At 39.8% G+C, this 14320-nt stretch overlaps 1 protein-coding gene across 1 annotated transcript in view; it reads left to right on the top strand.

Annotated features, from left to right (window-relative positions):
• The window catches only part of CNTN3 (contactin 3 (plasmacytoma associated)), a 256281-nt gene that overhangs the window by 214081 nt on the left and 27880 nt on the right, over positions 1-14320 (top strand). The window contains exons 13-18 of the mRNA XM_011937219.1: positions 3178-3295; positions 4173-4331; positions 4431-4580; positions 6023-6093; positions 7713-7947; positions 10667-10782. Of these exons, the coding sequence (XP_011792609.1) occupies positions 3178-3295; positions 4173-4331; positions 4431-4580; positions 6023-6093; positions 7713-7947; positions 10667-10782 (849 nt within the window). The remainder of the gene's footprint in view (positions 1-3177; positions 3296-4172; positions 4332-4430; positions 4581-6022; positions 6094-7712; positions 7948-10666; positions 10783-14320) is intronic.

Raw genomic sequence — 14320 nt, 5'->3', positions numbered from 1 at the left:
TGAAAGAAGTTGGAGTTTAGAATTACAGTCATGTTACTTGACTTCTACCATCTATGACCCTATTGAAAGCTGAGCATTTAGGGGTATAGCTGTGCATAATCATAACTGCATTTTGGTAAGCATTGTATTCTACCAAGAAATGCACAAGTCATAAGAGGATAACAGAATTAATTTTCACAAAATGAGCACACTCAAGTGACCAGCACTGAAAACAAGAAACAGAAGATGACCCACATCCTAGATGTCCTCATGGTGCTTCATCCCAAAACTACCATACCTCCACAGGTAGCCACAATCCAGCCTTCTCATATGATTAGTCATGATCACATACTCCTTTCCATCTGGTTTATATCCTCCATGCTTTTGAAACTCAGCCATGTTGATCTATGTAGTTGCAGTTCATTCATTTTCATGGCCTAATAGGATTTTGTTAAACAATTATTCCACTACTTATTTGTCCACTTGGCTGTGATAGGGTAGTTTCTGTTTTTAGCTAGTAGGGATAATAACTATAAACATTCTTGTAAATGTCTTTTGGTAGACAGATGCATGCCATTCTGTAGGGTATATACTTAGGAATGGAACTGATGAGTCATAAATTACATGTATGCCCTGCCTTCGTAGATGCTTCTAAACAATTGTCCAGAGTAATTGTACCAATTTACACTCCTTTCAGCAGTAAGAGTTCCAGTTCTACATCTTCAGCAGAACTTGGAAATGTCTGTCTCTTTCATTTTGCCATCGTCTAGTCATGGTATATGCCATGTGACTTTAACTTTTGTGAATTATACTTTCTAAATTTGTAAACATAACTTGTTTCACATGTTTATACCACCTTTTTACCCTGACTTGAGTTTACATCCTAGAGAGCAAGGGCCATGTGTTAGACACTTTTCTGTCCTTGAATGAATCTAACATAGCAAACAATGCATGCACTTTTGTTAAGATAAATCTTGTCTCTGTGTAGTGCTCCCTTAAAAGATCATAGAGTGGGAGAGAGAGAGCATTAGAAGAGGAATAATGCAAATATATTTTATTGATAGAGACAAAAAATAATGAGAGAATCTCTCTTATACTCTGTCAAATTTTATTCTCCATTTATGTATTCATACACTCAAGTCCATGTTGGGGCTGAAAAAAATGGTTTCCATTTCAACTCGTTTTAGTTAATTGCTTCCTTTTTCTACTGTGCAATGTAAAAGGATAATTAAAAATTATATTTCCCCTGACTATATTTCTTTAGAAACATGGCTTCATTTTTTATGATGCAGGTATTTCTCTCTCTTCACCTGTCAGTGCCAAGAGTTAATGGAAGTCAGAAGTCCACCACCAAACTTTTCCTTACTCCTTCTAGAAACAAAGCCAGCCATTGTGCCTAAAAGATGTATCCAGATATGTGAGGACATGAAGTCCCGACACAATTCTCTTTTACCCAGATGTATTCAAAATAAGCAAATAAAGGTTGGCAAGATTAAAAAGCTTACCCCAATGCCTTGGATGGCATTTACTACTAACAGTTCTTCACTGAAAATAAGAGATTTCTATAGAAATGATAATCAACCTCCTGTGAGTATATGGAGCTCGTAAAACCTGAAGAGTTTCTAAAGGTCAGCAAGCATTAAAGGTTTTTGTCCTGGGGATACATTTCTAAATAACCCTAGGAGAAGGAGAGGGAGACAGGGAAAGAAAAAAGTTTTTTAACTTGATGAAAGTAAAACATGCAAGCTTAACAGTTTCTGGATTATCATTTAATTACAACCATCAATCATTTCCCATCTGTCTTCTTCCAGTCCTCACCAATTTCATCTAAAACTATACAGTACAACTAACAGAGAATATGTAACCCATTAAGAATCCTAAAGATGGGAAGCAATATTTAAGAAATTACCCTATAGAAGATTTTAGGAAATTCCCTAAAAATAGGATAATAGAATTCATCTTGCTATATATACTACAAAAACTCAAGACTAAAACTTTTCTTTTAATTAATAAGATAAATGCTACTTATTGCTTCTTTCTCTTTACCAGACATGAACTGATGATCATTTTCCAAGGGCTTTGGTTTTGAAATCATTTTATTACAAGTCATATTTTTACTAATGTGTGAAACTGACTTGCAGTTAGTCATTTTATTAACACAATTTTACATTCTCTTAAAATGAGGTCCATTTAACATTGAGCTTTTAGAAATATATTTGCTCTGTTAATTAGCTCTTGGGGAATGCCAGCAAATGTCTTTAAGGACAGTTGTTATTATTTTTTATTTTTTTGGAGGGGGAGACAGAGTCTTGCTCTGTCACCCAGGCTGGAGTGCAGTGATGTGATCTCGATCTCAACTCACTGCAACCTCCACCTCCCAAGTTCAAGTGATTCTCGTGCCTCAGCCTCCTGAATAGCTGGGATTACAGGGGTGCACCACCACACCCAGCTAATTTTTGTATTTTTAGTAGAGATGCGGTTTCACCATATTGGCCGAGCTGGTCTTGAACTCCTGACCTCAAATGACCTACCCGCCTTAGCCTTCCAAAATGCTGGGATTACAGATTTGAACCACCACGCCCCACTAGCTGTTATTTTTAAGGTTTAAACTGTTTTAATTTCTTCTTCTTGAGGGGTTCATGCTTTCATGCTGACTGTCCCTAACTTCTGCAGCCAAGGAATTAAACAGCTTTAGGCTTTTTAAGCTCCAATGTGTTCAGAAAAGTGTTTCAACCATAGTAATCCCCTTGTCGTGCTGCATTTATCTCCCACTAGATACCCACATGCGTTCCTCTTCTTCTCAGGCAGATAATTGCAAAGGGGTTGGGACTAGAGAAGAGAGTTGAGCTGGTGCTGAGCAGTGGATATAAAAAGAAGTGTCACCCTGGTGGAAGTAAATAGACTCTGAGACTGTAATCTTTGCCCTTATTTATTTTCGAAACCATAAAGCCCAGGAGGAAGGTTCTTGTTTATTTGGCTACAGAAATCTTTGACTGCAGTCATGTATGGTTTTCAACTTGCTTTTATTTCCATACATTCCATTGCAGCAATCTACTCTCTTATAACACCTTGGTTTGCTCCCTAAATACAGTTTTCATTGCAATTTGTTGTTTTTGGCCAAGACTTCAAAATTCTTTGTGTTTTTTTTTTTTCTTTTTTTTTAAATAATGGTGCATTCATTACCTGTTTTCCCAACAGAGTTCATCTGGTGATTTAATGATCAGAAACATTCAACTGAAACACAGTGGGAAATACGTTTGTATGGTGCAAACGGGGGTGGACAGTGTTTCATCTGCTGCTGACCTCATAGTAAGAGGTAAAACATTTATGCCTCCTTGAGTTTGTAACTTCACATCTTAACAGCATTCCTTACTGGAGGAAAAACCATGATGAGATAGTATGTGAGCATACAAGTTGTAATATTGATTTCATCCCCCCCACATAGACCCGAGAATATGACAATAAGGGTGAGTGCTAATTCAAAGAAATAAAAATCTCAACTCTGCCCTTGAAATAGCTCTCACTGTAATTGGCATTCCACAGCTGCTGCCAAGCTGATGTGTTTTTGAGCATGTCATTAATTCAGTGATTGTATTTAATTTGAGAGAGAATATTGTGCAGTGTGTTTGCTTCCAAAATAATCAGGATTTGGGAATAATTATATGTAGGACAATTTTCTAAAAATAGAAAAAAAGTATCAGGATTATTCAGAATGACTGGGAAAATTTGCCAACCTGAGCTGCTGTCCAGGATACTGATTTGCTGCTGGGCTGACAAATGACCAGAGTACATCATAAAATAAAACACATCTAGGTATCAGATTGGGAACTACAGAGATACACCAGTGGATTAAAGGGAAAGGCATCACACCAGGAGTAAAGGACATTGAATTTGGAAAGGTACAGGAATCCTGCTGAACAGAGGCTTTTAAAAGTGAATATCATCTGCAATCAGAGAGTATTACGGTTTGGGAATTACTGCCTCACATCTAAATTTAAGATCTAACAACAGAAATGGGGGGTAGGGGAAGTAGTTGTTCTATTACTAGGTAAATGGCCTTTGCCCTAAGTGCTTTGGAAATTGGGAAAAGTCAGAGACATTGAAGTGGTCATGTGACATTCTCTTCTCTTTGACAGGAGAAGATGACATTTATGTAAATTGCTACCCAATGTTTCCATTTGTGCCTTCCTTAGGTTCACCTGGACCACCAGAAAATGTGAAAGTAGATGAAATTACAGATACAACAGCCCAACTCTCTTGGAAAGAAGGTAAAGACAACCATAGCCCAGTTATATCGTATTCCATCCAGGCTCGGACACCTTTCTCCGTGGGTTGGCAAACCGTCACAACAGGTAAAGGGGGAGAGGCAGAGGTCATCTGCACACATACAAATGGATTTCAAGTCAATGCTGAAGCATGAAGACTCTTACCTCTCAAATATTCCTTTGTAGTGCCTGAGGTCATCGATGGGAAAACACACACAGCCACTGTAGTTGAGTTAAACCCGTGGGTGGAATATGAATTTCGGGTTGTAGCCAGTAATAAAATTGGAGGTGGAGAACCCAGTTTACCCTCAGAAAAAGTAAGAACTGAAGAGGCAGGTTAGTGTTTTTGTTTTCTGAGTAATGGGTTAATAGATTTCTGTGTACTTCCATTTCCCTTGGCCCTGAACTCCAGGCCAGCAGGGGGTCGGCCTCAATAATCCATTGCTGCAATTATCTGACCTTTCTAATGGCAGAACTGGCCATATGGCATTTGTCAAAAGAAACACGTGTAAGTGATTCTGATGTAGTGTGACATTTCCAAGAGTTCAGTCCATTGTAAATGATCATTAGTGCATGTTGAGTGAATATGTTTTTGTCACTTAAGGTTATAATTACTATCTGACATAGTTACCCTGTTAACAAGGGAAGTGCTGTTTTCATTTATAACAAGCATTGACAAATTGGTAGGATAATGACATTTGTGAGTTCTGCTGCTAGGAAATCTCATTTGCCACCAAGCTCAGTGAAGGAGCTTAAGCAATTGATGAATAGGTATGTTTTATCACTTCAAGTGTTGAATTAAGAAAGAATCATTGATAGGAATTTCCATGTGAGAAAACTATTCACACAGACCACAAGACTGCTTTTATTATTCTAAAAATATCCCAGTATTAAAACTCAAACTAGAAAGTGTACATAGCATCACATTATAGGGACAACTGAGACCTAAAGACTTGCCTTTTCAGAATCTGTAATGTTACTTAATGTTAACTAAAATGAAGTTTGAAATAGAGCTGGTAAATCACTTTAGGAACTCAGCTAAGACAGAAGTCATCAAATATGTTTCAATAATTTTCATGATGCTGTTTTACTCAGAACAATGCACATAATGTTTATGCTAGGAAATATGAGAAATAGAGGAACTGTGCTTGCCCTGGTGTTCTGGTCATTTGTTCACACAACACATATTTTAGGGAGCATCCTCTGTGTGCTCAGCACTTTCTAGATACTGCAAGTACAGCTGTGACCATACCAAAGACCCACTTTCATGGGACGTATATTCTAGTTTTGTCCTGGGGTTCACTAAGCCTAAAGTTCTCAGTGTGAGAATCTGATGCCCCTGTGAAGTTTATAAATAATACCTCAAAACAAGATTCAAGGGTTTGAGTTTGGGTCATCCTTACATATAGCCAATGTTGTTCTCAGAATTATATTCTACTTGAAATAGTCACAAGCTAAACATTCATGCTGGATTGATTTCCCATCATCTCGGGTGAATCACTTTTTCTTGTTTTATTAACTCTCATACTAGCAAAGTATCTTCCAACTTGGTCATGTTTGTTTGAGAGATTTTGAATTTTTTAATGATTTCATGTAAATATGTTGTTTGATGATCTCATAAAAATATATAAATGTATATATGTACATAAACATCCATATGTATGAATAATATGCCAATGATTAAATTATTTTAAATATTTTTAAAAATTGCATTGTCTTTTAGATAAATATTACTTAATGCAAGTACCATTTCATCTCTGTTTCTCTGACCTGTACAGTTCCAGAAGTGCCTCCTTCTGAAGTCAATGGAGGAGGCGGAAGCCGGTCTGAACTTGTGATAACCTGGGATGTAAGTGTTTGGGCAGCATCTTCACTATCAGGGTGTTGCTGTTCCCATGATCTTTATGGCTTCCCAGGTGGTGGTGCTGGGGGTGTGGTTGGTGGGTGCTGCTGCTGCTGGTGGTAATATAGTGGTGGTGGGGTTAGTGGTAGTGGGGCTGGTGGTGGTGGTTGTAGCCATAGTAGCTAATATTTTTTATGCTTTCTCTGAGCCACCCACTGTTCCCAGCATTTAGCATATATTTTCCTCATGTCATCCTTGCATCAATCTACAGATGAAAATGCACAGGCTCAGAGATAAGAAATAATTTGTCCAGGGTCACCTGGTTGGTAGATGTAGGGACGAGTTATGTTGTGGCTGTTGCCCCTCAAGCTCCCCTTATGACTTTCCAAACAGCCGTACAGCCCCCACTGGTGAAGGCATCTATTCCAACAGGTGCTTGAGTTTGTTTCTTTCCTGGCCATTCTCTCAGCCCTTGGTTTACATCATCAGTAGGAAAAAGGTTAATTAACAGGTTTTAAGTCAAAAAGTACTAGAATTACCTGCATTTTTTGAAGATGTTGATGATGTGTCAATAAAATTTTTGGCATGACTCAAATATAGCTTTGAGTTTTTCGTTAATTTTTTTTTCCTTTTTTTTTTGAGACAGTTTGCTCTGTTGCCCAGTGTGGAGTGCAGTGGCATGATCTCAGCTCACTGCAACCTCCACCTCCTGGGTTCAAGAGATTCTCCCACCTCAACCTCCCAAATAGCTAGAATTACAGGCACATGCCACCATGCCCAGGTAATTTTTGTATTTTTAGTAGAGACAGGGTTGTGCTATGTTGGCCAGGCTGCTCTCAAACTCCTAACCTCAAGTGATCCACCTGCCTTGTAATTCATTAATTTATAAATTAGTATTTACTTCCTTTTTTTTTTTTTCTTGATGGAGTCTCTCTCTATCACCCAGGCTAAAGTCAGTGGCGTGGTATCGGCTCACTGCAACCTCCACCTCACAGATTCAAGCAATTCTCCTGCCTCAGCTTCCCGAGTAGCTGGGACTACAGGCGCATGCCACCACGTCTGGCTAATTTTTTTATTTTTAGTGGAGACAGGGTTTCGCCGTATTAGACAGGCTGGTCTCAAACTCCTGACCTCATGATGGCTGCCCGCCTCAGCCTTCCAAAGTGCTGGGATTACAGGCGTGAGCCACTGTACCGGGCCCCTTTTTATTTTATTTTTTTCAGTTTTACTTCGTTGTGCTTAATCACTAGTTCGATGTTTCTTCTCATAAAGTCAACATTAAGAATTAGATAATTTTAATTTGACTTAAGAGATCAGATATTTTCAACTGAAAGTGTATCTTACTATTAGAAACTCAGATTTGAACCATAAGATGATCAGCTGTCTGAATAATCACAGAAAATTCCAGTTCATTATCTGGATGGCTATGAAATGGTGGCATATGTCTGTTTAAAAGCAGCTGACATGACTCTCCTGCTGATGTTTTACTCCTTTATTCATCCAACTGATTAATACAATGTAGATGATGATTTTATGACTTCTACAAATGCCTGTGGATCACAGCTCCATTCATTTTTGCCTTGCCCTTATGTGTAAGGGTGATTCAGTGTGTCTTTCCTTTATAGCCAGTCCCTGAGGAACTACAGAATGGTGAAGGTTTTGGGTATGTTGTTGCTTTCCGCCCTCTTGGGGTTACCACCTGGATCCAGACAGTGGTGACATCCCCTGACACCCCAAGATATGTCTTTAGGAATGAAAGCATCGTGCCATATTCACCATATGAAGTTAAAGTGGGTGTTTATAATAACAAAGGTGAAGGACCATTTAGCCCAGTGACAACAGTGTTCTCTGCAGAAGAAGGTATGGAAAACATGACTGTGTTTCAGCTCTGCCTAGTGACAATTATTTGTGCTCCAAAAATGGATATGGAGTCTCGTTTTGACTTCAAATGTATTTATTCCAAAGAACAATGATCCAAGTAGTAGTTAGATTCCCAGTGCAAGTGATAAATATCAATCATAAATGACTTGAAGTATAAGACTTAATGGATAGTTAGAGGATGTAACTGTGAAAGGAAAATAAAACCTCAGGACCCTAATTCACTAAGGCCAAAAGGAAAAAATTAAGCTGAATGCTGAGTCATGCAAGAAAATGCCTTACCTTTTATTCCTAACCAGATAGCTACAGATAAAAGGTTAAATCTCTCTACAGGTAGCTACTCTGTGTTCACCTTGCCTTATGTAAAGTACTGATTTACTGAGCAGGAGACCTAATTGATTAGCCTCCTATCTGCTCCTTTTCCCTTGCAACGTGCAGATTACCATACCCTTCCTCTTTGCACTCCAGCCCACTCTAAATATGAAAGCCCTCAAATTCAGTCTTTGGAGGACACAGACCACAGACTGTTTCTGTGAACCCGTGTTTTTTTGTTTTCTGTTTTTTGTTTTTTTTCTTCTGGGCATGTCCTTAACACCTTGGTACAATAAATTCCAAAATTGATCGAGACCTGTCTCAGATCATAATCATCAATTTAAAAATCTGTTTCGAGGACCACTTCCTATGTTCCAGTTTGTGAAGCAAGGAAAATCCCAGCCTTACCTTGGGGTAATAAAAATATACCCCTTGGAGCTATCCTAGTTCTAAGTTGTCCAGTGGTTCCCGTGGCCTGAGAAAGGGATGTTACTGGATGAAGAGTCAGGAGCAGCTGTATCTCATTCAACAGATATGCAATGTGCAGGTTTGAGGGATAGGAACCTGCTGGTGGAGATACAGACATACTTCACTCTGGACCATTCCATTTCTTTGTCTTTCTTTTATACCTGTCTCAGAGACTGAGACATCTACATTTTGTCTCATGACCGCTTTAGAAAATAATCAAGGTAAAAGAATTATACAAAATTGCCATTTCATAGATCAGCAACAACTATTGTAGCTTTTTGTAGTTCTACAAAAAGAAAATAATAATAAATGGCAGAAACTAACATGTATTCAAGTTTTACTACCTGCCAGACATTACCTAATTTTGTATTTCAGATAAGAAATATAGGCACTATTATTTCCCATTTACAAATGAGAAAATGGAAGCCTTGTAAAAGAGAGTAATAAATTTGCCGAAATTCCTAATAGTGAGTGGTACAGCCAGTATTTTAACCAAGGGCCTTTACCCTTAACCATTCTGAGCTCACAAAATATATCAGTGTCTCCCCTACCCTCCAGACCTGACAGTAAGTTGCAAAAAGTGGTCCGCAGTTGTCATTCCTAAGAATAGTAAGTAGAGTTGATTTTTCTTTGGATCCCCGCCCCTATTCTTGCCTTCTCACTTTCCGTTGAGTTCTGAGAGGGATTTTTTTTTTTAAGGATTATAGAAGTCTTTGCAAAAGAGTCTTAATTTCATAGCCAGACCTCATTTCTAAAAGTTGCCAGGGATTGCAAGGGCAAGTGAGAGGTCTGGGGAGTGATGGCGATTATCCAGGGAGTTTTTGGACACTGTTTACCTGTGCATCCAGGACCTTGGTGCTGGCAACCGGAAAAGAGGGACAGCCACAGCTTCTTACCCATTGTTGCCTCCCTCATTTTCCTTCCCCTATTACCATTTTTGCTCCCACTGAAGAGTTAGCTAAAAGTCTTTCTGTTCAAACATGAGAAATGAATTGGGCTTACCTAAGGAAGAAGCAGAAGATTTCTGTGAAATCTACTAGGGTGTCTCTGTGAATCCAAGGGAGAGTTATGTAGCAAACCTCACAAAGAACTTTAATCAGAGAATCCCTGAAACCTCAGAAAATGGTCTGCTCCTCTAGAGCACCTGCACTGGATCGGTGGGCTCCAAGTACTCCTCGACTCTCCAAACCAAGTTTCAAAATCTCAGGAGAGAAAATCTAAGAGGCCCCACCTTAGACCAGGAATTCATCTCAGCATCAGCCCACCTTGTCTGAGAAGCAGGATCATTTGACAAGAGAAATGCACCTGAACTGGGCCCTGAGAGGGGAGAACCACTGTGTACTCCATAGAATCTCAACAGTGCTTATTACAAAGGGGGGGTCTTCTTGCTGTATAACAAACCACCTGCTTTTCTATCTACTCCTTCAAAAGAACATGCCATCCACCACATTTCAGTTGTCCCTTCTGTAGGCCTCGCTAGAGAAGGTACTCACTCAGTGTTTATTGTGTAAATGAGCTTTACTTAACCTAGACCTTCGTTTGGCAAAATGGAAACTAAGTAGCATTTGTAGACAGAGAAGTTCCCAAACAGTAGGAAAGAGATGAAGGGAAGGAAATAAAGACAAGGTGAGGAGAACACAGGCAAAAAAAAGGAAGATAAGGAAGATGCCAACAAAGAGGTGCAAGGGAGGAAAGTATAGGTTGCCACAGCTGTTTAGCAAGGAAAAGCCTTTGGCTATGATGCCATCTTTTCCTAAGAAACGGAAACGGACCAGTGTCTCTATTTTCAACATATGGTGCCAGAATATTTCATAGAATTTTCAAGTATGTTAAAATGCTTTTATAAAAATAAGAACATTAATATATGTTTTAAACAAACTGCCAAAATTATCATCATATTTCAATTTCTGTTTCCAAACAGAGCCTACAGTGGCCCCATCTCAAGTCTCTGCAAATAGCCTGTCTTCCTCAGAAATTGAGGTTTCATGGAATACCATTCCTTGGAAGTTGAGCAATGGACATTTACTGGGCTATGAGGTAATTTCTTTTCTGATTAATTCGTGTATATGTGTTACATGCTACTTTGTCTCCTTACATTTGAAATCCTTAACAATGACCTCTTATTTGAAGTCTATCTTTGGCTGAAATTTTTTTATCAACACATTGTTTCATCTGATGTTCAATGTATACTGAATTTAACCAGTTGAATGAAAATAACATTAGTTGGAGTAGAAAAGGAATGAAAAAAGAATATGAAAGGAAATCATGCATCACGTGGGCCAAATATTTTAGATGGATTTGCTAAAAAATAAGGGTGAGATTGAACTGCAGTATTAAGTTCATAGAGTACTTTCGTCAACAGGAAGTCACTGTCCTCCAGCTCTTTGTCTTACTTTCTTGGTGGCTTTGTTACATTGTGGGGTTCTTTTATAGGCTCTAGAGAAGCCACCTGTCTGTAAGATACTTTGAGCCTTCAAAGACCTCTCTGTTTAGTGAAATAGGACGAAACATCTGAAAGAGAGGATAATGTAAGACCAAATATAATGAAGGTCTGACTAGGTCACTCAAACAGGAAATGTTTGCGTTGTCAAGAAGGATGGGACATATTGAAAGTCTTTATAAGGGTGGTAAGGCTTAACAGGACTTTCAAGGGAAAGTAAGTAAAGGTGGAAGGAGTGGAAAACATTCTCGATTAGGCATGGCATGATGGATAGCACCTGCCAAAGGTTCCGGTTTGAAAAGGTGACTTCAGATAGGCACGGGAGGACCAGGTCACAGGTGGCTTTAAAGGCTAAGAAGAACCATTTGAACTGGGTCCCCTGTTTAGTAGTGAGCAGTTAGAGGAAACTGGGAGCAGTAGAACCGAGAACTGGCAAGATAAATAAAATGCAAAGAAGATTTAGCCAACAATGACACTGTGGGATTCATAGTTGTGATTTCATCCCACCCACAGCTGTCTTCTTATGAAGCTTCCCTCCAAGCTTCCCTGAGGAAGTGTGTAACTCCTGATTCAGTGGCAGGCTTACATGGGCAGGTTTGCATCACAGGGCCACGTACCCCTCCACTTGCCAACACATGTTCAAATGAGAGCTCCAGGGTGGTCTCTTGATCAAATGTAAATGCTCTGTGGACTGTGAAGCCTAGCAAGTCAGATTCTTGTTTGAGATATTTAAATAAGCAATATAGAGATTATAGTTAGTGAGTGTAATGCAGTAGTGTGTCAAATTTGGGGCTCAGTTCAGACTTCTCAAACTAAGGCCATGGACAGGCAGGACAAAGCTACTCTGCAGAGATGAAATACACTCCCATGCAACCCTAAAGACTGGAGGAGATAGGGGCTCATGGAACGTGCAAGAGGGCAGAATAAGCCAGGTGTGGTGGCTTGCACCTGTAATCCCAATACTTTGGGAGGCAAATGTAGAAGGACCGCTTGAGCCTAGGATTTCAAGACCATCCTGGACAACTTAGTGAGACTCCATCTCAATAAAATATACAAAAATTAACCAGGCATGGTGACACATGCCTGTAGTCCTAGCTACTTGGGAGGCTGAGATGGGAGAATTGCTTGAGCCCAGGAGGTCGAGGCTTCAGTGAGCCGTCATCCTGCCACTGCACTGTAGCCTGGATGACAGAATGAAATTCTATCTCAAAAAAAGTGGGTGCAGCCGGAATAAAATAGCTCTTTGACAGTCATTCAGTTCTCAAATGACTTGGCTTTATTCTTTTCCATACTTTTACCTTGCCCTTCTTTTTAATAGATTTTCTTTATATTTGAACTGCCTTGAGAGAGTTTCTGTTCCTTGCAACCAAACAAGCATTGACTTGAATTAATATTAACAAATTAAGAAAAGAAAGGATAGGGAATAGAGCAATGATGCTCAAAGTATGGACTGTGAAACCCCTACAGCAGAATTACCTGAAGGTGTTGTTAAAATTGAGCTCCCACAGCTCTCCCAGGACCCACTCAATCCAAACGTTTAGGACTAGGTCTTGTTAGTGTATATTTTTAGTAACTATCTGTAAAGAAATATCTTCCTGCACACTTAAACGTAATAAACACTGGTCTTGACACAGAGAAGCCTGATCAGAGACAGAATAGTCCAGACTTAAGGAAGAGAGAGTATAAAGAAGTAAAACACCACATAAATACAGGAGAACAACTTAATGTGCATCTTAAAGGAAGCCAAGAATAGCTGGATGGAAGATTTCTTTAATTCCATGACAATGGATGTAAGCAATGAAAGATGATGGGGAGCCAACAGTAGCTCCCTCGTGGTTAGAGAACTGGCAGTGACATTGGCAATGGAGGTAAAGGTATATGGGATAGAAGGAGCACAGCTGTAAGGGAGTGTGACTCTGAGGCCAGTCCATAGCAAATCCCAATTCTACCACTTGCCAGCTGTGTTGGGAAAATTACATAAACTCTGTAAGCCTCATTTTCCTCACCTGTAGAATGGGGACAATAAGAGGCCTAATTCATTAGGATATTGGCAGGATTGGATAAGATTAGGTATGTAATGAGGTTCTCATAATTTCTGACTCTTTATTTCTTTATCTATCTATCTATTTTTGAGACGGAGTTTCACTCTTGTTGCCCGGGCTGGAGTGCAGTGGCGCGATCTCAGCTCACTAAAACCTCTGCCTCCTGGGTTCAAGTGATTCTTCTGCCTCAGCCTCTCGAGTAGCTGGGATTACAGGTGCGCACCACCACGCCCAGCTGATTTTTGTATTTTTTAGCAGAGATGGGATTTCTCCATGTTGGTCAGGCTAGTCTCGAACTCTTGACCTCAGGTGATCTGCCTGCCTTGGCCTCCCAAAGTGCTGGGATTACAGATGTGAGCCACTGCACCTGACCAATTCCTGGCTCATCATAATAAACAGTCAGTAGGTGTGAAACATTCCTCAGAAGAATTTTTGAGATATTAATGTATCTATTTCTCCCCAGTAAATATTCTGTAGCAAATAATTGACAGTAAGCTCCCTTAACTCAAGGGATTATGCCAAAAGCTATCAAAAGGAGTTGCCTGCAAGACACTTCCCTTCCTAGCTTTGTTTCAAAAGTTCAGGCCATTAGGGAGATTGTTCCATGTTTCTTGGAGGGTCATAGGAGAGAAACTGCAACTGAGGAAAACATAGAAGAGAAATTTCCAGTGGCATTGGTAGAAATAAATGTCTGGAGCTTATAAAGCCTCCTGGGGCCTACATCTTTCTAAGGCAGTGCCCAGGTTGACAGCAGGATTGAACAACTGTGTTTCCCACACTCAGCAGTGATTACTTACTCACTAAACATGGCCCCCAGCTGCTGAAAGTAACGGGCTCAAATCAAACACAAAAATAAGTGATCTTGGGGGCTTTGGGAAGGGAGGCCCAGGAATAACTATGGCTGAATCTCCCATTAGCTGAGCAGGATATGGGATTCAATGTTTGATCAAATTTATTTAAAGAAAATAACACAGCCGGGCGCAGTGGGTCACGCCTGTGATCCCAGCACTTTGGGGGCCAAGGTGAGCAGATCACAAGGTCAGGAGATCGAGACCATCCTGGCTAACACGGTGAAACCCCGTCTCTACTAAAA

This window comes from Colobus angolensis, unplaced genomic scaffold (genome assembly GCF_000951035.1).
Source record: "Colobus angolensis palliatus isolate OR3802 unplaced genomic scaffold, Cang.pa_1.0 Scaffold160, whole genome shotgun sequence".
In the NCBI taxonomy this organism is placed as follows: domain Eukaryota; kingdom Metazoa; phylum Chordata; class Mammalia; order Primates; family Cercopithecidae; genus Colobus; species Colobus angolensis.
This window is presented reverse-complemented; position numbering and strand designations above follow the sequence as displayed.